General features: G+C 39.4%; 2 protein-coding genes across 5 annotated transcripts in view; one reads left to right on the plus strand and one right to left on the minus strand.

Moving 5' to 3' along the window:
* Positions 1–17,684, minus strand: part of FAM227B (family with sequence similarity 227 member B) — a 100,427-nt gene extending 82,743 nt beyond the window's left edge. The window contains exons 1-8 of one of the 3 annotated variants that reach the window (XM_089538967.1): positions 17,510–17,684; positions 15,768–15,821; positions 12,016–12,274; positions 9,896–9,942; positions 8,828–8,872; positions 7,450–7,554; positions 3,074–3,172; positions 1,241–1,342 (exon numbers count right to left, since the gene is read on the minus strand). In XM_089538967.1, coding sequence (XP_089395093.1) covers positions 1,241–1,342; positions 3,074–3,172; positions 7,450–7,554; positions 8,828–8,872; positions 9,896–9,942; positions 12,016–12,274; positions 15,768–15,821; positions 17,510–17,560 — 762 coding nt within the window. In that variant the 5' untranslated portion in view covers positions 17,561–17,684. Of the gene's footprint in view, positions 1–1,240; positions 1,343–3,073; positions 3,173–7,449; positions 7,555–8,827; positions 8,873–9,895; positions 9,949–12,015; positions 12,275–15,767; positions 15,822–16,682; positions 16,729–17,509 lie in introns of those variants that run through there. The other 2 variants (XM_089538966.1, XM_089538968.1) reach the window with 2 other exon arrangements.
* Positions 17,685–17,735: 51 nt separating this feature from the next.
* On the plus strand, positions 17,736–24,370 carry DTWD1 (DTW motif tRNA-uridine aminocarboxypropyltransferase 1). Of its 2 annotated transcripts, none has more exons than XM_089537833.1 (5): positions 17,736–17,823; positions 19,147–19,454; positions 20,585–20,728; positions 21,626–21,899; positions 22,477–24,370. In XM_089537833.1, the coding sequence occupies exons 2-5, from the start codon at positions 19,170–19,172 to the stop codon at positions 22,704–22,706; spliced, it is 933 nt and encodes a 310-aa protein (XP_089393959.1). In that variant the 5' UTR covers positions 17,736–17,823; positions 19,147–19,169; the 3' UTR covers positions 22,707–24,370. The 2 variants fall into 2 exon arrangements, with proteins under 2 accessions (XP_089393959.1, XP_089393960.1); XM_089537834.1 differs by having other exon boundaries at positions 17,768–17,827.
* Positions 24,371–24,585: the final 215 nt, after the last annotated feature.

A 24,585-nucleotide genomic window follows, 5' to 3' on the forward strand; every position in this document is an offset into this window, starting at 1 on the left:
GAATCAGTCTGCATGTGCTCTAAATCAGTATTTCTAACTACACACACACACATGCATACTGAGTTCAGCAAACAAGCATGTAGTTGAAACAATAAGTAAGCATGGCAGCTGAACACCTTGTAAAGTTGGGCTATTTAGTAAGCATATGGAAATTATTATGAAGAAACATGTTATCAACTAAAATGAACCCCAGAAGCTTTATAAACCAAGGAGACATGCATGAGTTATCATGGAATCACCACTATAAGCAACCAGAAATCCTAAACATGAAATTACAGCATCAGAGGGCAACTTGTCAAATCCCATCATCTTTCACCACTAGCTACACTGACCATGGCTAACTGTGAATTGTGGTCCAACAACATTTGGAGGGCCACAAGTTAAGGAATGTGATTTAAGGGTATGCGTTTTCCTCCCATCATAAGCAGAGTAGGTGATCTAGTGGTTTTCATCCTCCAGAAGACTATATTTATGGGGCAACGCAGACATAAATGACATGCATATTTTTTTGACAACAAAAATTCAGGAGATGTGGTCTCTAACACCAACATATCTCCTTATAAAGTGTAGTTTAGGCTATGGGCAATGCCTGAAGATGCAGCCACTCGTAGCAGAAAAACAGTTGTGATAAAGGGACTTGCAGATAAAACAGGGAATTAAAAAGGCTGTAGGATTTAGATATATGTTTATCTCTAGACATAAGAAGTATCTACAGGCCCTCTTTTGTCTCCCATTAGTCAGAGCAATATGCTGTGTGAGGACATGGGAGAGGGCTGGCATCCCAGTGAAACACTATCCCCTTGGAAGCCTGATTGGTGCTTTTCGGCACCAAGTAAAAACACGGTTGTTTAAGAAAGCTTCTTGGACCTAACTGATTTCACAAAACCCTTCATACACACTTGGTTGCAATTCATTTTAAACTATTTTAATCCTTTTAATCTGTCTTTTAATTTGCTAATTGTTTAATATGTTTTTAGCCCTTTAAAACTAATTTAATTGTTTATATTATTTGAAATTTGTTAGATTGGTTTTATTTTACGCTGCCCTGAGATCTTTGGATAAAGGGCAGGACAAAAATATTTATATCAATCAATCAACAATATAAATATAGTTGAATAGGAGACACAGTAATACACAGATAGGATGTCAAAAGGATGCATCTTTTTGTCCATTCCTCTGATAAGGGAAGAATGGACAAGAGAAACATTCACAGTTACAAATAATGAATTGGTGCCATTACCTGAAAGAAAGGATCTTTTATGTAACTGGGAGTACTCAACAGAAGTGCCACAAAGCTATCTGATATTCTGTCAAAAAAGTGATCCTGTTCGTCTTCATCAGGCTTAGTGGGGAAAATATCAGGAAAACATATTATGAGTATTCATATTTAATACCCCTAGTTGCACTGCATTTAAGCATGAGTACAGTTCAAGACATGACAAAATGATTCCATCAATAGGAGCTTTCAGAAGATTACTAGGCATTAGACACTTCAGGGACATGAAACTGTAATATTTGCAATAAATCTAGCACTTGATCAGTTTTTATGCACTTTAGCGTGCTGATCAGCTGATGTTCAACTTTTCTTTTAGCCTCTTTTATGTCATTTATCTTGATATCTGATCATAGTTAAATGAGGGAGAAAGAGGTAAAGAATTTATAATGCAAATGAATATTCTGGTCAATACAGGTTTTTGATTTGCATTTCAGAGCTCACTAGAGCTGCAATCCTATGAGCTAGTCCCACTGAACACGAAGGAAGTTATCGTTGAATACACATGTACATGATTATGCCCCAGATCAGACAGGCTAGTGGCATCTCAAACCTGGGAGTCACCCAGTGCAGGAGGTGAGGCTTTGGGGTAGGACTTCAAGGGCAGTGCCAAAGGGCACACCCGCACCTCCCTGCCTGGTGCAGCCTTACATGAGAATAAAACCGCACTGGGCAAGGAAGTGAGGGCATACCCCAGGCCTCTCTTTCCCTGCCCGCCGTGGCTTTACATGTGAGTAAAGCAGTGCTGGGCAGGGAGGTGAAGGCATGCCCCACACCTCTCTCTCCCTGCCTGGTGCTACCTTACACATGAGTAAAGCTGCACCAGACAAGGAAATGATGGCGCGCCCCAGGCCTCTCCTTCCCTGCCACGCATCTTCATGCATGGCAGGGAGATGTGGGGGGGGGGGGGCAGTTCAGCTGGATATTACCCAGCTTCTGGGGTCTCACCCAGTGTGGTCCAGACTCTGTACCCCCAAGTGACGTTACTGAGACAAGCCAAATAAAGTGGCTTCCGGCCACTTTGGGGCGGGGTGTGCATATGATGCACACCCTGGGGTGGCCAGAAGTCGCTCAAAGTCTGCCTGAGGCAGTCCCGGGCTGCCAGCAGAAAGAGCGGGGAAAGCCCACTCTTTGCTGGTAGCCCATTTGGGACTGTGGCAGCAGCCCATTTTCAGAGCAGGCTGTCCAGTTGCCATGGTCCCATGCTGATCAGGAGCTGACTGGGGCTGGAGAGGCCAGAGGCCAATCTGCTTCACCCCACTGTTGTAAAGTAAAAATTGCTTCCATGTTCATATATAAAAAAAACAAATATGGCAAAATGTTTGTAGCCATTGCAAACTCCCTAATTAAGCTTAGTGAATTGCAATAGCAATTGCATTTACATTTCTATACCATTTAATAATGAGCTCAGTTTACAGTCTGTAAGCCAGTTGGCCCCAACAAGCTGGGTACTCATTTTACCGACTTACAAAAGGATGGACGGCTGAATGGACCTTGGAGTCCTGGGATCAAACTCACAATGTTGTGGCTACGGTGCTGGCATTTGACCACTGGGCCACCAAGGGCTCCTTATAAATGTAATGAATGCAGCAATTTTTTTCTACCTAAAATCTTGCAACACATTTTATGACCTACACCTGCAATAGAAAGCACTTGAAGAGCTTTTTTAAAAACCTACAAATATCTATGCGCATTATCACAGATGTACTAATACACAGTAAAAAAAATTAAATGTCCAATTTATGTTTTTTTAAAATAAAATAGGGAAAAACATAATGAGCAAAGATCTGTTCTTCATACCTTGAATTTATGAAGAAACCACCACCAAAAACAATCTTGTAAAATTGCTAGAGATGCTTCTGAGAAAAATAATTTCTTCAAAACTTTTACATTCACTCCCTGTCAAAACAAGAAGGGAAAACATAATGAGTGGTAATGAAGCCCCTTTCAACTAGTCTCAAACACATTTATTCCCAAAAGTGTCCTTAAAATGCAATGCATTTATTCTAATGCAGCTCACTCTGGACCTCAACCATGTTTCCATGTATCTACTACTATGTTGTAATATGCAGATTATGCATACATCATGATAATAAGGAGGAGGAGTATCGCAGTTTGGTGCAAAGCATAATAAAAATACATACCTTATACAGCATGGTGTAGTGGTTTGAGCATTGGACTACAACTCGGGAGATCAGGGTTTGATTCCCCACACAAGCACAAAAAACACTGAGTGACCCTGGGCAAATCACACACTCTCAGACTCAAAGAATGGCAGTGGTAAATCTCCTCCAAAGAAACTTGCCAAGAAAAGTCTATGATAGGTTCGCCATCAGTCATAAATAACTTGGAAGCAAACAACAACACCATGCAGCATTAAAATCACAGAATCATAGAGTTGAAAGAGACCACAAGGGCCATTCAGTCCAATCCCTTCCATGTAGGAATACACAATCCAAGCACTCCAAACAGATGGCCATCCAGTCTCTGTTTAAAGCCTACAAAGAAGACTCCACCATACTCCAAGGCAGCAGGTTCCACTTTTGAACAGCTCTTACCATCAGAAAATGCTTCCTAATGTTTAGGTGGAATCTCTTTTCCTATAGCTTCACTCCACTGCTCTGTGCCCTAGTCTCTGGAGCATCAGAAAACAAACTTGCTTCATCCTCAACATGGCATCCCTTCAAATAATTAAACATGGCTAAAATGTCGTCCCTTAACTTTCTCTTCTCTAGGCTACACATACCCAGCTCCCTAAGCCACTCCTAATAGGGCACGGTTTTCAGACCATTCATCATTTTGACCGCCCTCCTCTGGACACACTCCTGCTTCTTTACATCCTTCTTTAAATGTGGCGCCCAGAACTGGACATGATATACAGTGGTACTATCACATCACAGATTTTTGCCCCAGGAACTCAGGACACCTCTCAAGAGATCTAGTCAGGCCCACAAACTACTGATTCTGTACCGCTCAGCAGGGACATACCACTATGACATACCTCCTCTGAAATCCATGTGCTGTACCTTCCAAGGTCTTGTGCCCATTCTCTGAGGACTAACACCACTGCTCTTCTTGCTTCCCATCACTGAAAAGGAAGAAAGCTCCAAACTGATTCTACAGCTTTAAATTCACAGAATGATCCCTAGTCCTTCTAATTCTACATGTCACATTCCTCCAACTGTCTATCTCCTGTGTATGCAAACTCACCTCCTCCCCAGGGACATGCCTTGTGTTCTGCTTTCTCCAAGAAATCCTCACGCACCCTAATATGCTGCAGAGTGGATAAACAGGCCTCAGCATGCTGGATGTTCTCTTTCAACAGGGCAACCATCTTGCTATAGGTGTAGCTACCCAGATCCTTTGGCAAGAACACTAACATATCACAATGGTTACAGGTGATTGCAGCAGCTTCTCACTGTCTATATTCAGTTGTCTGAAGTAGGCACGTAACCAGAAGTCAGGGTCTCCCCCTCAAAACACTCCTGTAGGTCTTTCCTGTTACCCAAACTCTGGTTGCTGTGCTCCAGGGACTGGGACTGCACCTATATAGAGATCTAGTAGCTGCTAACTCTTCCAAGTCTCTGACTCACTTCCTTAAAAACACAATGCAATATTTCTACACATGGTGTCTGGTCAAGTTAAGGTAAAAGCTTTTCAGGTGGTGATCTTGGTTCCAATCCCTTAGTTCTGTGTAAAGGATTATGACAACTGACAAGTCCCATAGACTCAGCCGAGGGGTAGACACTGAGTTGAACATACTTATGCTCATTCAGTGTCTTATGCATTGTCTGGCAGAGCAAAAAGCTGCAAAGAACAACACTAGTCTAGTGAAGAAGCCCTGGCCTATGACAGTGAACATCTAGGTCAGTGGTCCCCAAACTGTACCCTTTAAGAAATATCAGTCATGTTGGCCAATAGTCTTGGTTTATAGGCACTAAAGTCCAAAATCTCTTAAAGGGTACAGTTTAGGAACCACTGATCTAGGCAGTGGCAATTCATGGTCTGAGCAGGGAGAGCACCTCTCTCCATCCCTGCAGGATGAAGTATCCCATGTTTTCAGATTGTAGGCCATCAGCATCCAATACGCATGATTCACCAGTTCATCACTAAGTGGTGAACAATGTTAATCTATACTAGTATGTATAAAGTCACAACTTCTTTTTAATGAAAAAAAAGTGGATACACATTTGAAAGAGTTATTAAACTTCTGGTGTTATGTATACAAACAAAAGAAACTGGCAGTAAGGAAGGAAAAAAACCTTATTTTTCTGCTATAAATTTCAAATTCCTGGGCCATGTTTCATTTTTAAAAGTTAGCGATTTGTAACATGCACATTTCTGTGTAACTTGTAATTTGCCAAACTGGCTGTTATAAACAATGCTGCACTAGTTGTAGCTACATGTCAAAGGTACTAAGCTTTTCTTTAAAAAGATGTTGATGTATGGTCTATATTGGTAAAATAGGGTATTGGTGTGGTGCAAGGAGAACCAAAGCATGAAATTCTGAAAATCACCTAGTGGGTATGGAGCCCAAAATGTGGTCTACCATTTTAGTTCCTCCATGTAACATTTAGTAGTGGTAATGTGAATGGCATCTTGGGGACTTGGAACGGAAAAGTTATGATAACTTCCTTGATTGATCAGAATAATTTTCTTGGGGAAATCACACTGCATCACAATTGGCAAATTATTCTTATAGCAATGAAACCAAGAATTGACCTTTAAAGACAAATTATACCTTATTAAGTCATGTAATGTAAATCTATAAGAATAACTTACTCCTCAACTACAGCCTCATATAACTGTTTTAGAACTGACCCCCGTTAATGGTTTGGTCAATACTCATTTTCTCTAGAGTAAGCAATCAATTATTATGTGTTCTGTGGTTGTAGCAATTATTTTATGGGATTTAAAATTGATCTTGTTTGTTAATGCTACATTACCAGCCTTCAGATGGATGCTTAGGTCCTAAGACAGTTTTGGTTTCAAAAGACTATATGTGAAAGCACGAATCTGGCAGAGATCTAGAGGGAGGTTTGCTATTTAGATGAAAAGAGGAGCCAATGGAGCTCAAATGCAATGGCTTCAAACTATTACATCCCCCCAAAGGTCTGGTTCTTCTCATACTTGACACAACTTGGCCGTGAGCAAATGACAGGAAATTAATAATTACCACAATAAAATAAATCTGACAGTGCTAAAGTTTCTAAGTCCCTAAAATGTCATAAAGCTTCTAAACACACAGTTTGTAATCTTAGGTCTAAAACACAAAGCAGAAATAATTCAGTCTAACTGTCCTGGCTCAATGCTAGGGAATTCTGGGAACTGTAGTTTTGTGAGACATTTAGCCTTCTCTGTCAGAGAGCTCTGCTGTCACAATAAACTACAGTTTCCAGGGTTTCTTGGCACTAAGCCAAGGCAGTTAAAGTGGTCTCAATCTGGATGATTTCTGAGTGTGTTTTGGGCCTAGACAAACATTTAAATGCTGGCTCAAAAATATTAACAGATAAATAGGGGGGGTGTCTTAGATGTCTATACACAAACGCACAGAGCATGGGACATAAACAAGAAGAACTTGAACGCCTAGCACAGCAAACCAAAAACTATATAAGAAGCATCATTGAAACTTTGTAGGATGAGTCTCATGACTGGAATGTGGTAATAGAGAAGTATAATCTTTTAAAGAGAAACAGGCCAGACACGAAAAGAGGAGAATGTGTGATTCGCAGAGACCTTGAAGAAGAAACAGTATACAGTATAAACAATATGATACACTGTGCAGAGATACATAGACAGCAAAGAATATCTGAATATCCAAACACGTTTCGACAAATGTCTTCCTCAGTGGTAAAATAATGCTAAAGAGATGGAAATAAACTAATTTGTATATAGTATACATGTGAACAACACATGATATTATAAAATAATAATCAAACAGATGCACCTGTAAGGGCAACAGAATAATTATCCTATTGCATATACTGGATGACTCACTGGTAATAGGATAATTATTCTGTTGCCCTTATATCATGTATATAAAATACATTACATAATATTTATCAATTTTAAGAAACCATTTTGAAAGGTTGATTTAAAATGGCTTTCGTAATAAATCATGTGTATCAAAACAAAACTGTTATAAGTCACTGCAGGACTTTATCCTTACAGGATACCTTGAAAGTCTGAACTTGTAGAACTGAATCCCAGAGACGTGCAGGTTCCAGATTGTTCGGCAGCTTTGTAAGTTTCTGTACGTTGAAACCAGGGAACTTGAAATTCTTTAAAAAATTACAAGGTTTATTCAAATATGAATCCAATTATTTTAGAAAGGTAACCTCATTTAGAAAGTTGGTATACCCAAAGAAACTTAGAGGCAAACTACTAATCACATTCTATACATATTTCAAATGCATGAATAGAACTGGCAACACCTCTCCCTCCCTACAAACAAGCATGCATGCTCACAACATGTATCAGACCTGTGTCATGTGGGGCTGAATTGTCCCTCCCCATGTCACTTTCTGACTCAATATGCCCTGCATTATTTGTCTGCAAAGCTGCTATTTCTAGTTAAAAGCACCCACGGGGGATAAAGCGGATGAGATATGATCAGAAAACAGACATTAAATAACAATAACTAGGATTCTCCCATCTTCCACTACAGTAACCATGTGTAAGACCAATTCTGCTGTGACAGAGGGCCTTACCACATGAGCTTCCCCAACCACTACAATTGTGTTGTCTTTCAAAACGTCATTCAAGCTGGATCTTTGCTACCATACTTTCATAACCATTGATACTATAGCATCTAATAGTACTAAAGCCATATTGCACATCCTCTGCATTGAATTAACCTCCTGAAGGACACACACCTGGAAGGACACACACACACAAATATGCACACAACACACATACACAAAATGATCACATAAGGCAGGGAGATGGTTGGGGAGGGGGAGCATGGTTATATATATATGGGTGGAGGGAGATCCTTCCTTTGTATTTCTTCCCTGACAAGGGCTCATAGCAAGGCTCTAGAAAGGTATCGTCATTTAAACCTATGGTGAACCTATGGCACGCATGTCAGAGGAGGCATTCAGAGCCCTCTCTGTGGGCACACACGCCATTGCCCCAGCACAGAGTTTGTTACCAGAAAGCCAGGGGGAAGTGGGGCTGGGCTGCTCATTGAAAGCTCTATTATTGTGTTTTGCTTTCAAGACAAAAGATGTTAATGTTCGAGTTTTATTTTTCTAAACCAGAACCTTGGTATTCTGGTTAAATTGCCATGTTAGAACTTTGTAATAAATAAGTGGGATTTGGGTTGCAATAATAATAATAATAATAATAATAATAATAATAATAATGGTAATAATAATAATAATAATAATAATAATAATAATAATGTTTATTTATATTTCCTGCCTCTCCCAAGGATGATGATGATGATGATGATGATAATAATAATAATAATAATAATAATAATGTTAGAACATCATATATACTACTTCTGTAATACTGACTACTAGTCTGTAACAGATTTGGTAAAAGTACCTCAACTGTTTTACAATTTGTGTCTTGTATGATGTCTGCAGCAACCTGAAATACATTTTAAACAAACATGTTTTAAAGTTATGCTAAATCCACTGAGAAACACAGTTTACTGACAGTATTAAACCTAAAATACTAGTATATAATCGAAAGATAGTATGAACATTTTTTTGATGGGAAACATGGCATCATCATCATCAATATCCCACCTTCCTCCCAGTACAGGGACTCAAAGCAGCTAACAAATCTAAAATAGTCCAAGTTAAAACACTATAAAACTTTCAAAATACAAGTTTAAAAAACAATTATAAACCATGAGCATTTGCTCAAACAGTATTTGAACTTGGAAGTATGTCCAAGTGTGCTTAAACAAACTATAATTTAGGCTTTATTCTAAGCTTACAAATCTTGTGGGGGGTGTTCTTGTTTACTGGTGAGCATATAAAATCACTATTTTGCGTTTAGACCCTATTTTAGTAGAAGGAGGCTGAGAAAGTCAGTGTAGCATAGTGATTTTGGTGCTGGACTAAGACCCTGGGAAACCAGGGTTTGAATTTCCACTCATCTAAGTGTGGGCAAGTCACACTCTCTATGCCTAATAGAATGGCAATGGCAAACCTCTGAATAAATCTTGCCAAGAAAACTCTGTGACAGGGTCATCATAAACAACTGATGAGAAAATCAGTGATGATCACAAGCAAAATAAACCTTTTTCAGTTGTTTCCCCATTCATTCATGATCCACTATAGGGAAAAAAGTATTTGGTCTCATACCCTGTAACTTGCATGTGTTCCTATGTTTATATATGCAACAGAACAAGTTGGCAATGAAGTAGAAAAAGAAGTCCTGAGGCAGTAGAATGGTTATTACTTTTAAGATTTTGGTTGTGGAACAGAAATCACAATTATGAATGCCTCCCTTTGTAAGAAAACGTTTTGTTGTCAGAAACCTAGTAGGGCAAAGAATCCTTTTTTCTTTTGATGTGTTGGTTGATATTTTTAGGTGCAAAACTGACTGCGGATTGTGATTGTGATACTGACTGCTAGGGATATTAACCAATATATGTACTACCTTGAGTTTTTTGTTCCTCCTTATGTCTTGTGGTTCATTAGAAGTATCTGCAACTTGCAAAGAACAAAGAATGCTAAGAATGTAAAATATTTAAGTAATTTGCATTTTCAGAAAACAAAATACATCTCCAATGATTTGGCTACAACAATTAACTTGCTTTTTCAAACAGACAATGTTCAATCACTGAAACAGCATTCTACAACTTACCAGGAGGTGCCAGTTGTGCTGAAAGAAGAGCAAGGTGGGCATCCTTTTAGGTGGTGTGGCTGGCATTTCCTTCCATTTAGCTTGTGTGGTTTAAATGGATTGTGGGCTGGAGTGGGAAAAACCAGCCAATCAAAAGTGGCATGATTTACTGATGGATGGGACCACAGGTTTTGACTTGCAGGCTTCACTTTGGTCAGAGATAGAACTATATCAGCCAGCTCCCAACACTCTCTCCTTCAATCTTCTTGGGAACTTCACCACCACCCTCCCTCTACTTTTTTCCCCACAGCTGTATAGTTATTCATTTTCTTGTCTTAGACTTTATTGCAAGCTTCGGGGTGTTTTGGCATGGGGCCTGGTTCCAGGTGGAAATGAAACAGGGCTTGCATGCCTGTCAGGGTTGGTAAAGGGGTCCCCTTTTGGGAACTTGGCAGCAAGGTCATGCCCAGCTCAGGCTTGTACAGCTTAGCCTAAGTGCCAGGTGGCATGGGAACCACACAGTGGTGTCAGTCATGAGGATATGAGGACAGTTGTAAACCGCTTAGACACTGTTAGTTCAGTATGAAGCGGCATATAAATGAAACTATTTGTTTTGATATATATCTGGGATATCTGTCATCCCAGGTTTCTGCCCAGCATGCTGGTTAGGTTAATGATGATACCTCATCATCCAGCAGGCAGGGTAATCAATACTCAGATGCAGATCCATGCTAGTGCCAAGTGTATTTCCAGTTGCAACCAAGAAAGTTGTGGCCTGTTCTATTCCACTTTGAACCGCTGAAGTGTGATTATTAGGAAACTGTGCGTTAGTAGCATCTGAACCCACAATGATACCCAAGTGACAGAACAGCTGGCCTAGATTATTGACTTAGTATGAAAGGCCTTACCTCTATTTAAATCAACTGAAGTTTTTAACAGAGCCACTCTAATTATGGAGTTAATGATTTTCCATACCACAAATCCAAAGATTAATCATGCACATATTTATCCAGACATTCAGCCCCACTGTGTTTAGTGGAATATGCTCCCTAGAAAATGTGCTTATGATTTCAACCTAAATGTTTCTTAGGGAAAAAAAATATTTCTAAGGAAAACAGGGAGTAGTTTAAGGAGTGATGCTAATGAAGCACAGCAACACTCCTCAAACAAATTAATTTTTTAAAACCCAAAATAATATTACCAGACCACATATTTCCATAGATATAACTTTTAGATGAGATGAAAACCTGCTTTTTAAACCTACTTTGGCCATTAAGAAAAATATTTCCCTGTTGGTATGAACCAAAGCACATTTTTAGCCTAATTTTCTGATCGCCATCAACTATATCAAGTAGGACACATCTGGTTTGTTCCTATAAAGATGCCAAATATGTTCTGGCCTCCAAAAACAGGGAAACGGTTGAAACATTTCTTAGAATCTCAGGCACATTAGCCAGTGTAACTAAGTAGATGCAGAACGGCTTATAGCTTATTACAGCCTGGGTAATAAATCTTGTCAAAATATATCCCAGAGACAATGCTAGATTTAAAAACTAATAATATTAATGTGATGAAATTAATTTTCTAATGTTTGCATAACCACTAGTTTTGATGACAAGAACTTATCTTTTCAACAGACTGCTTGGGGAACATCCAAAACGTTTGAATAATTAGATGCTAAATAGCATCATTGTAGTGTTACATGAAAGAAATACACAAAACATATTATCTAGTGAGACAACAAGATTCAAATAATGCACTGCATACAAAATTACCACAATTCCTTCTAAATATTATACACTATAGACTGTTCCATCCAACAAGTGATCATTTAAAAAAAATGATGATAACTAAATATTTTTTCAAAGCCTGGACATTACATTACATAAATATATATCTCAACAACTGGCCTTACTACTAAGAGATAAAATTACCTTCCTTTGGCACAGAAAGCCCTTGGTTATCTATTTCTAATTGTCCAGATTCCAAAGCAAATGTATATTTAACATGCTCATCAACTTTTATTTTACATTCCTGCACTCTTTTTTCTAGGTTGGAAATAGTTTCAGTAACCAGTGGAACGTTGTCACGAAGATACTTAGTAAGAGTTTTCAGTGGATAGTCCTTTTTTAATTTAGCAATTGAAGGGCTGATGTCCAATTCCTGCATGTAGGGGAATTTTGGCCAATTGTCCTGCAATAAAAACAATTATAGAAAAATGAGAGTCATTAATAATGTTTGTATGCACAAACAGACACACTCACACTCATATTTTGTAATATACATGAAAACAGTAAAATTCAATCTTGTAAATCCAACCAATTACAATGGCATATATTTAATTTGCTAAACATTGGTTAGACTGTATTCATAGGCTTGTGGTGATTCCTTACAGTCACAAGTGATAGCCTTATTAAACTACATTTTGCTACTGTTCTTTGCACCAGGAATAGGAAATACACTTTAGTTACAAATATACAATGAAATGAACCCCATTCTGGAAAGGCCCCTCTTCAGACAGATCTGATGCAATTCTTTTGGAACTGAGTTTAAAGGGAAACAGCCATTCTGTCAGTGCAAACTGCCAAATTGTTAAATATTGTAATAAATACTAGGTCCAAAATGCCAAAGATGATCAGCTTTTGAAATGATCAGTCCTGCAACAATTGGTTGGCATTTTTAGTATGGTTGATAATTCAACCAACATTTTGTATATACTATAATAAAATGAACAGACTATAATTTCTTCTTTTACACTGTGTTCCAGTTTTTGCAGGGCATGCAAGGAATGCAAGAAGGAGACTGGTGAAATGGTTTGAGGTTTTGGAGTAAGATCCTAGGAATCCAGGATGTGAATAACTGCTCAGCCCTGGAAACCCAGTGGGTGACCTTGGGCAAGGCAAACCCTCTTCCCCTCAGAGGAAAGCAATGAGGAATCCTTCCAGAACAAATTTTGCCAAGAAGCCTTATGGTTGCCATATGTCAGAAACTATAACTATTCAAAGATCACACTATCTCACTAGGCTGAATCTACACCAGCAACATAATCCAGATCCAGTGCACAGCATTTTGCCCTGATTTCACCCTCTTTACACCACACCGACTTATGAAAATCTGGATCCAAACTGTATTGATAGCCACACATTTCCCCAGCTGAAGTCAAATCAGTATAAAAGGGTGTTTCCTCATATGTGCTTTTTTGCTCCTTCCCAGCATGCATAAACCTATCAACCAACATTTTCTGTCAATCTCACCACTCACTTTCACTCCCACTGGATGGCTTTCCCATTTGCCCCCCACCCAGTGATCAAGTGTTTTGTGGGTTTTTTGGGCTATGTGGCCATGTTCTAGAAGAGTTTATTCCTGACGTTTCACCAGCATCTCTGGCTGGCATCTTCCCTTGCTTCTCAATCTGAATCCTTTATTGAATAAAGATCAGTGTCTACAGAACACTCTCCTTCTCAGTGTGATGCTTGGCTGATGCTGCTTCTCCCAAGCCCTCTGCTATCCATCACTCCCTTTCCAAGTGCCTCTGATGATGACCCTGGACTTTTCAGAAGCAGGGAAAGCAACCCCTGGGCTTTGATGTGAGAGAAAAACAAACTTTCACTTTAAAACTACATGCCTGTAGGAGAATAGTGACTGGATTAGTTCAGTTTCTGTTGAAATTAACCTTCAGTAAAGTTCCTTTTTTGTTGTTTTCTGTCAGCTTGATGCACACAAACATATGAGAATCTACTGTGAAAAAGCAAAGAATGGCAAAATGCTTGCTGGAACGAGGATGCCACCCACAAATCTGTCTCCTTCCTCCCAATGTCACACCAATCTAGAAGATTACATGTTGCATAGAAAATAGGGGGGAGAACACATTTTTTCCTAATTGAAGCTACAAAGTGAAAAGCAAGTTTTTCTAAATCACATTAAAGCCTCAAAGAAGCACTTCTTCTGTGAAAACAGTTGTACAGAACACTCTGTGCTCAACAACTCCAGAATTGAGGTGAGTACATATTTTATTTTTGGCTAGTGTGGGAATGTGACAATCATTTGTGGTAGTAGTTTGCTAAACATACACATTTTTTTTTATTTCTTGGCCCTTTTAAATGTTTATGGAGGAGCTGAGAAATTTGCCACATGATCACCCAGGTGTGAGAATTTTCCAGTTGAGTGAATGGATGGAAATTTGAGATTCAGTGCCCTGGAAGTTTCGCTGTTTTATTACTTTATTGCTTCAGCGCAGTTAAACAGCAGGGGTGCAATAGAATCTGTGTGTCTTCACTTTTGGAAAGGTCTAGCAAGCAACATTAGGAAGCTACTCTTGCCAATGCGATGTTGAAATTGTGTGTTTTTGTTCTTTTTGAAAATTACTGGATTCAAATTTGTCAAACTTAAAACAGAAAGTGTCACACAGGGGAGGGGGAAAGTACCTTGGTATTGTTTATGAAGAAGACAAGCTGGAATCAGTTTGGAATAGAGTTTCTATAGCTGGGAGGAGGATTATGGGAGTTGTAATCCAAAACTTTTCCAGGCTCTCCCCCCCCCCCCCTTTAGTGCATACTATAATGCACTGAACCCAATGGAGGATACAAATATGAGGCACATTCTTGGCCCACTAAATATTCAGTATTTCCTTTTTAAGGCAAATGGGACTCATTTTAAGCAACGTCTGAACCACTGTGTTTATCATAGCATGCTCCTCCCCAGGTATTGTTGAACTGCAAGTTCCAGCAGCCCCTAGCTGGTGTAGCCAATGCTGAGGAATGCTGGAAGCTGCAGTCCAACAACATCTGGATCTTGAAAGCTATGCAGAGGCAGTCAGTCCTGGTTAGTACTTGGATGGGAGACTGCCATGGAATACCAGATGCTGTAGACTATCTTTCAGAGGATGAAACTAGCAAAACCACTGTGTTACTTTATCATAGGGCATAGAATGCAAGCAGTTCATGGCCCAAGAAAATTCTATGAAATTCATAGGCTAGCCATAAATTGATGGGTGACTTGAAGGCACACACATGCACACACCTTTTAAGCTCTGCAGCCCCTGGAGACAGGTGGGCCATATCTGGCCCTATGGCATACCTGGCCGAAGTCACCAAAGGAGCAAAGGGAACTGAGAGAATGAAGATGCCAGCCACAGATGCTGGCGAAACACCAGGAAGAAACTCTGCTAGAACATGACCTCATAGCCCGAAAAACCCACAAACAACTATGGATGCCGGCCATGAAAGCCTTCGACTTCACAGTACTATCAAAGCGAAAAAGGAGAGAGATGTTTCAATCTAGGACCAGGAGATAGAAAAATATATCTTATAAGAGATTAGGTGGGTAAACTCACCAGAAGTAATTGTGGAGTAATTCATTAAAATAACACAAATGACACAGGCCTAAGTCTGAGATCATTTGTGCTTAACTTCCAAATTACAAAAGGACAATAGCTTCTCAACTGCCTTCAGAACTTGCATATGAAAAATGCAGAATAACCATGACATGCCTTTCTATAGCAAGTGTTCCATTTCTATGTTGTTCTTACATCCCAGTGACCTGAGGATCTGAAATGCAATCTTCACTCAAACATGTTTTTCTGAGTTTTACACTAATACAGCCTTATTTTCCAGTTTGATCTCTCCATTTCCCCATTATGAGCAAGCGCATGCACTCAGCCAGACACATACACCCAAAATGTACATACCAAGTTCTGCGAGAGCAAAAATTCTTCATACGTACGAGCAGGTACTGCCAGTTTCTACAAACACAGAAATATACAATTGTTGTTAGGGAGAAAGAAAACAACCTTCAGAAAAGTAAGATAGAAGGTAATGAAAGGAATTAACAAAAGCAAGACTGTAGTGTCTATAGTTGGGCCTTACCAATTAATATATAAAAGAGAGGTATCAGAAATGCTAAATAAAGAATTGCAAAGGCAACAAGAAAGGGCAGTCTTTTATCTTAGGGCCGTTTTAACACAATTACTAAGACGGGTTTTACTGTATATATTTATTTGGGGATCAGACCCTATGTGTTTGTATATTGCAGAGACATCACATAAGTCTCTCCTTGTATTAGTGTGTCAATGACTTAAGGTCTGTATGTAAAGACCTCCAGAAATGTCAGGTCCACTATTTGTCAGCAAAGGAAGGAGTCTTCTCAATTGTGTAGCCCACTATGGAATGCCCTCTGTTTTAACTCACTTTTATTGTCTCTAATGCTACTGTATTGCTATATATATATAATTTTATTATTTTAATTAATATTTCATCACCTCTACATCTTCAAGCATATAGTGTTATTTTAAAATATTGTATTAAACAGAATCCATTACCCTCTTTTTTACAAAGCCACATGTGGCAATATATATATATGTATAGGTATAGATAGATATAGATATAGATATACATGTCTGATACATGCCCAAAACACACTGCAGAAATAATCCAAAGATACAGCCGTGTTAGTTTGTAGAATAGAAAAAAGTTGGCAGCATGAGCTTTTGTAGACTATGGAATTCTGGGAGTTATTTATTTATTTACAGTATTTATACCCCACCCTCTCAGAGAAGCTTACAATTATTTTTTTTAATTATATGGTTCCCTGCCAACAGGCTTACAATCTAAAAAAGGTTTGAGTTGGAGTCTGTTGTGCTTTTCTAGTTAAAGGCTATGGAATTCTGGGAGTTGGAGTCTGTTGTGCTCTTCTGGCTCAAGGCTATGGAATTCTGGGAGTTGGTGTCTGTTGTGCTTTTCTGGCTCAAGGCAATGGAATTTTGGGAGTTGGTGTCTGTTGTGCTTTTCTGGCTCAAGGCTATGGAATTCTGGGAGTTGGAGTCTGTTGTGCTTTTCTGGCTCAAGGCTATGGAATTCTGGGAGTTGGTGTCTGTTGTGCTTTTCTGGCTCAAGGCTATGGAATTCTGGGAGTTGGTGTCTGTTGTGCTTTTCTGGCTCAAGGCTATGGAATTCTGGGAGTTGGTGTCTGTTGTGCTTTTCTGGCTCAAGGCAATGGAATTTTGGGAGTTGGTGTCTGTTGTGCTTTTCTGGCTCAAGGCTATGGAATTCTGGGAGTTGGAGTCTGTTGTGCTTTTCTGGCTCAAGGCTATGGAATTCTGGGAGTTGGTGTCTGTTGTGCTTTTCTGGCTCAAGGCAATGGAATTCTGGGAGTTGGAGTCTGTTGTGCTTTTCTGGCTCAAGGCTATGGAATTCTGGGAGTTGGAGTCTATTGTGGGGCCTAGAGTGGACCCTGGCTCGAGGCTATGGAATTCTGGGAGTTGGAGTACGTTGTGGGGCCCACAACAAACTCCAACTCCCAGAATTCCATAGCCTTGAGCCAGGGAGGCAGTTAAAGCGGTGCCAAACCGGGGTATTTCTCCATTGTGGAAAGTCTCCAGGGAAGCCCCAGAGACTTTCAAACCCATAATGTTTACATTATGAAACCCCGGACCTTCTTGGGAGGCCGGTTAAAGAACAAGAAAGAAGAAGACATGGGCTTCATTCTTGGGCAACACTAGGCCTCTCTCTCTCCCTCTCCTCGCAAGAAGAGTAGGCCTTTCCCAGGCAGCGAGGCCTGTCTTTGCGTTGCTAGGGGCGCCTTAGCTCCCTAGCAACCGCTCCCCGGAAGCGCGGTCCACCGCTTTGGAACCGTCCGACCTTCAACGCAGAGCGAGGCACTAAGGTTCCGGCCCAGAGCCCAATAGGAAGAAGGCAAGAAAGCAGCGGAGAGAGAGGAGCGGCTGGGCTTTGCTTCCAAAGGCCTAGGTCGGTTCTTATTCTCTTGGGAGCTCTTCCTAGCCATTCAGGGGGAAAGGGTCAGGCTCAAGGGCTGTGGCATTCTGGGAATGGTCTTCAGTTAAAAGCTAAAAGGGCCAATGCTATTCTAGGCTGCATCAATAGAAGCATAGTGTCTAGATATCAAAGGAAGCAATAGTGCCACTCTATTCTGCTTTGGGGTGTCCACTTCTCAGCAGTGGCTCCTCTTCATCCTGGAGAGGAGTGACCAGTGGGGTGTCCAGTGGGGTTGTGTCCTGGGCCCAGTGCTATTCAGTATCTTTATCAATGACTTGTATTGACAGAATTGGGGGCATGCATTTCAAATTTGGAGATGACACCAATTTAGGAGGAATAGCTAATACCCCAGAGGACAGGATCAAGATTCAAAGTGACCTGAACAGACTAGAAAACTGGGCCAAAGCTAACAAAATGAAATTCAAGACGGAGAAATGTAAGGTACTGCACTTAGGGTGGAAAAATGAAATGCACAGATATAGATGGGGGACACCTGGCTGAATGAAACTACGTGTGAAAGGGATCTTGGAGTCCAAGTAGACCACAAGTTGAAAATGAGTCAACAGTGTGATGCGGCAGCTAACAAGGCCAATGCGATTTTAGGCTGAAGTATAGTGTCTAGATCAAGGGAAATAATAGTGCCACTCTATTCTGCTTTGGTCAGGCCCCACCTGCAATACTGTGTCCAGTTCTGGGCCTCACAATTCAAAAAGGACGTTGAGAAACTGGAGCCATGTGTCCAAAGGAGGGCGACTAAAATGCTGATGGGTCTGGAAACCATAAAGCCCTATGAGGAACGACTTAGAGAGCTGGGGATGTTTAGCCTGGAGAAGAGAAGGTTTAGAGGTGATATGATAGCCCTGTTTAAATATTTGAAGGGATGTCATATTGAGGAGGGAGCAAGCTTGTTTTCTGCTGCTCCAGAGAACAGGAAACGGAGCAATGGATGCAAGCTCCAGGAAAAGAGATTCCACCTCAACATTAGGAGGAACTTCCTGACAGTAAGGGCTGTCCGACAGTGGAACATACTCCTTCCTTGGAGTGTAGTGGAGTCTCCTTCCTTGGAGGTCTTTAAGCAGAGGCTGGATGGCCATCTGTCGGGGATGCTTTGATTTGGATTTCCTGCATGGCAGGGGGTTGGACTGGATGGCCCTTGCGGTCTCTTCCGACTATGATTCTATGTTCCTTTTGGTCTAGATCCAACTTATTAAGACTTGAGTCGTAACTAGCAAAGTGTTTCTGTACAAAGTTACTTTTTAATGCTGTTGTGATTTTTTTCCCTTTAACATGTTACAGATCAAGGAATATTATTTGAACCGATGATGTCATTGAATCCACCTGTGATTTTAATAGAAAACCATGAACAGAATCAGGGAGAAAAAAGAAGTTCTGAATGCCTGAAAAGCCTAAATGCAGAGGCTGAAACCAGAAAGCAAGAATCCCCTATTGAAAACTTATGTCTGGCATCTCAGGCTGTGCTTGAAAGAGCCCAAAAGCAAGGGAGATCAAAATGTCCACGGTGTAATAGTTCGAGGATGTTCTACTGTTATACATGCTATGTTCCTGTTGAAACCGTCCCTACCAGAGAAATTCCTACTGTGAAGGTCAGTGAAGGTTATATTTCATTTTCCTTTGGGTTTCATTGTTCATTTTAAGCACATTTCATTCATAGTGAATAAGTCTAATAAATTAACTGGGGAGGGCAGGAGGAATTTCATGCTTCATATTATACAGTCAACCCTCCACATTTCCAGCTTTGACTTCTGTGGCTTTATTTGTGGTTTTGATTAATATGTTGTTTCTAAGAATCTCTAGGTCCCACAATGCAACCCTGACAGAAGTTGACCATAGAGTTATACTGGAGAACCTAGAAGTTCCTAGAGAAAACATTTTTCTAGGCATTCATTGGTCCTCCAGCATTATTTTGTGATCAACCTCTGGCAGATGTTGACCATAGAATTCCACTGGAGGACCTGGAGATTCCCAGAGAGGTTTCTCTTAGGTAAAAGGATAGTGCTCTTTTATTTGCTTTGTTTCCACACATTCACAGGGGTCCTTCAGCCTTTACCCCAGTGAATGTGGAGGGACCATTGTAGTTAACAAATGGATTACCACTACAATCCTGTACCAGCCTTCATAGTAACTGCAAAAGCCCTGAAATCGTAACTGTGAACACTGAATTGTAGAGCTCAGTTCTACAGCAAACTCCATGCCTGTGAAATCTCTATAGCAGTTGCTTCTTCTTTCTCTTCCTGAAACCATGACAAGCCTTGCCAGTCAGAGTAGATTTGGTAAAAGCTGTTTTATTTTTTCATTCATTCACTTCAGGCCTTTCCTCTTCAGTCATAGGAGATCATAACACCTAACATTATGTTTTTCAAAATGTTGCATTGTTTTATTGCCATATACAAGCAAATAAATCAATATAAAAGCTTGATATAGCTTCTTCTTTTTTTAAATCCAGCCAATATTTTTCTTCTCTCTTGAAAATGCTGAAGTGGTAATTTTGGAGAGTCTCCTTTGGAAAGGATTCCTGCAAACAGTTCAAAGAGCCTTTTTTCTCACAGATTCCAAAAAGTTATGCATTTTAACATGCACAGTCCTATCACAATTGATGCAAAATGTTATCTTGTTCTCCATTAACTATCCCTAAATGCAAAACGTTAAGCAAGTTAATAATGTTTCCTATGAAGAGTGCATTTTCACTATCTATGTTCTGTATTCTTGGTTTCAGCTTCCTTTGAAAATTGATATAATTAAGCACCCCAATGAAACTGATGGCAAAAGTACAGCTGTACATGCCAAGCTCCTGGCACCTGAAGACGTTACCATTTACACATATCCTTGTATTCCAGACTATGAAGAAACAAAACATGAAGTAAGAGATAGTTTTAGAAGACGTTTCAAGCATTGCACATGTATTATCAGTAATTGTTACAGTGGCATTATTAAAAGAGGAATTGATATTATTATTCTCAGTATGCTGAGGGGATGATGGGTAACAGCTGAATTTCAGCTTCTGTCTTAAAGCTCTTATTCTTGTTGGAAGATAGTGAAGTGAGTACGAAAAACATGTTAAAAAGCAGAAAACAGTGAGGAGACAAGCTAAACATTCTCTGAGATGGTAAACTGTTTATTCAGTGTTTTTAAAATTCCCAGTACATTTCAGCCTCTGTCAGAAAAAGCCTTCTTCGGGGGGCAGAAACAAACATGAATACACATCTATTATAAGTATTAAAAGGTCAGGACAACACTCAGCTTTAACCCATAAAAACATAGAGATATATATCTTTTGATTAAAAATATACATACTTTAAAGAAAAAATGAGATGGAATGGATTCTAAAATTGAAATCCCTTTTGGACTGAATGAAGATCCGGACCTACAATCTTTAAATGTAGCAAAGAATGTATACAAATGACTGAAATACAGTGGCAAGGAATATGGGCTGAGTAACCATCTGGAGAGATTGCATTAGATGTCCCTGTTTGTTTCTGTCCCCTGAAGAAGGCCTTTTTTCACTGAGGCCAAAAAGAGTTGGGCATTTTAAAAATACTGAATAAACCGTTGACTATCTCAAAGCATGCAGAATTTGTCTTCTCACTGTTTTCTTGTTGAAAGATGTCAGCCATCTTAAGTATCTCTTTTCAAAACAGTTAAGTTGTAGGGTATAAATTGGCCGAATAAATTAATAATGCTCAACCACTGCACCGCCACTTACTATACTTTAAAATAGTAACCAAATTTAACAGATTCTATCATGGTTTCCTTTTAGATTGCACTGATCTTTCCTGGGCCTAATACCATTTTAGTAAATGACATCCCTCGCTCTTTGCAAAACAAATGTGAGAAGAATGTCAGTAATGATAAGGATGGGGACACAGCAACAGAACCAGCCCTCAAGAATGCCAGAGTTGAATTGGGCGATGACTGCAATTTGGATGAACCATTGGACAGCAGGAGCAAAAATACCCCACTGAAGAAAATTATATTTATTGACAGTACCTGGAACCAGACAAACAAGATAATCACAGATGAGCGACTCCAAGGTATATCAAAATCTGCACCATAATTTTAAAGTCTTTCTGTCTGTTATGCAATACAGTCTGCATGTGAGATCACATGGGCCACACTACTGAAATAATCCAGTTTGACACCACTTTAACTGCAATGGCTTAATGCTATGGGATTCTTGGAACTGTGATTTGTTTTGGCAGCAGAGGTCTCATAAAACTAGCAGTCCCAGAATTCCTTAGCATTGAGTCAGGGCACTTAAAATGGTATCGAACTGGATTATTTATGTAGTGAGCATGTAGCCTTTGTCACCAAATAGGGTTTGATATCTAAGGGGATCAAAATCAAGATTCAGTAAGATTTTGACCCAATCTGCCAAATTATATCTGTTACTATATATACTCTTATATAGGGCCCACTGTATATATGTTTAAAATGACCAGATTTCAGTTTTGAGGGGAAAGATGGGCTATACATAAAATAACTCACTCACACCATAGTTCTCCACCAGACACCTTCTGTTGAGATAGTTGAAAGAAAACTATTATCAGTAGCTGGTATGAGATTTCTGTGTGAAAAAGGTTTACATATTACGTTTCCTAACATTTGCAGGATTGCTACAAATTGAATTGAAATCAAGGAAAACCTGCTTTTGGCGTCACCAAAAAGGAAAGCCTGATACCTACTTGTCTACTATTGAAGCAATTTATTACTTTTTAGTAGACTATCACAAGGATCTCTTAAAGGAAAAATATGAAGGACAGTATGACAACTTGCTTTTTTTCTTCTCATTTATGTACAAACTGATAAAAAATGCCAAGTGTTCTGTGGGAAAAGAATAAAATATCCCTCGCGTCAGTGGCATAAAACCAAAACTTCCATTATGATCCATTGCACATGGTTCTGGAAAACTTACCATTCAGGTTTGAATTACAGAAATGTTATTATATAGTTGGCTAGAATACTGTTCAGAATACTAAAAAGTTCCTGCCCCTTGAATTTCCATACCCAAAGCATATAACATCAGGCATATTTCTATTGGGTTGCTGTGGGAGCGTTGGCTGAAACAAAAGCGAGTCTGTTGCATCTAAATAGAAATGTTTTCCAACTGTAATGAGCACCAGGCTCACAAGGTAGGATTTTGGAGAGTGGTGATGTCAAATGTAACTATCGTGGAGTTCCATCAGTGTAGTTATGTCTGATAATGCAGGATCTTTGGCCCTATACAGACAGGCCAAAATAAAGCTGCTTCAGGTCACTTTGGAGGTATGCTGTTTAAATGATGCATGTGTCCTAAGAGTTTGGAAGCCGCACCAAAGCTGCACTCCAGTCCCATTTAAACAGCATACCTCCAAAGTGACTCGAAGCAGCTCTATTTTGGCCTGTCTGTATCAGGCCTTTGTCAATTTTTTAAAAGGTCTTCTTTCTCTCCCCTCCCCAGCAATGCAATAAAACAGAATTTCTCTTCATTACAGATACTTTTTTGTCTCTTTTCAAAAAGATTTGATAACCTCTTTTATTATTGTTTTTATAGCTTTGTTATGCAATGCATTTCATATAGGGGATGGTAGTATTGTTCTTGGGAAACTAATGATAAATATTAGTTTAGATAATGTGAAGTCGAAGGCTTTCATGACCAGCATCCATAGTTTTTTCTAGGTTTTTCGGGCTATGTGGCCATGTTCTAGAAGAGTTTATTCAAACATGTTATGAGGATTAAATGGCAGATTCCCAGCTATCAAGAAACTGTGTTTTTCTCTCCATCTTTAGAACAATTCATTGAGTATAAGTATCTGTTATGGTTATAATGCACACACAATGTTCTTATTAACCACCAGTTACTCACTTTTTTTAGCAGGTTATACGGATCAAGCATTGCTTACATACTGCAGTTCAAGAAAAATCCAACCAGGAAGGTGCCTTAAATTTGTTTTAAAAGGCATATAGGCTGGTGGGTGTTTTCACCCGCAGTTAGAGGGCATTTAGGGTTGAAGGGCGGGGTATAAATATCAATAATAATAATAATAATAATAATAATAATAATATACACAAGGGAGTGGAATCATCACTGTTGTATAGAATGATGCAGAAATGCATCAGTCCGCCTTCAAAAGAGATGGGAGATGACATTGTAGATTCTTTTCTGTGTATGAACTGAATTCTGTATCTGTTTCTTATTTATCTATCTTCATACAACAAAATACAATATTACAGAAGAAAGAGAATTATAAAATGGACTTGCTAAATAAAATGATAAAAGAAAGAGAAGAAGTGTTAAAAGAAAATCCAGATAATAAGAACGCCTTAAAAGATATAAATATGTTGAAAAAACAGATTTCATTAGAATTAGTCATGGAGATAGAGAAAAGGCTAAAAAAAGACTAAACAATATAACTTGGATACTCAAATAAAGTGGGTACATGGCCCACAATGCTTGAACGGTTAATGATACACAGATCTAAGTGTGTGTTGTTATTACAGCAAGAAATATCTTTAGAGTAATCTCCCTAATAAACTGCTAATGCTTTCACTGTCCATTGTTGTCTCTTAATACTGTCAGGAAAAGGGCATTTTGGTTTTGCACAATGATTAATACTATCTCCCGTGTATGGGTCTTGATCATGTTTTAGACAAGGACATGTCTGGCCTTCTCAGAAAGTCGAAAACAGCATTTCAAAAGATTATTAGGCTATAGTAGTAAAGGGAAATCATCCCACCGCT

This window comes from Sceloporus occidentalis, unplaced genomic scaffold, assembly GCF_023333645.1.
Source record: "Sceloporus occidentalis isolate IW3139 unplaced genomic scaffold, rSceOcc1.0.p SCAF_9, whole genome shotgun sequence".
Lineage (NCBI taxonomy): Eukaryota > Metazoa > Chordata > Lepidosauria > Squamata > Phrynosomatidae > Sceloporus > Sceloporus occidentalis.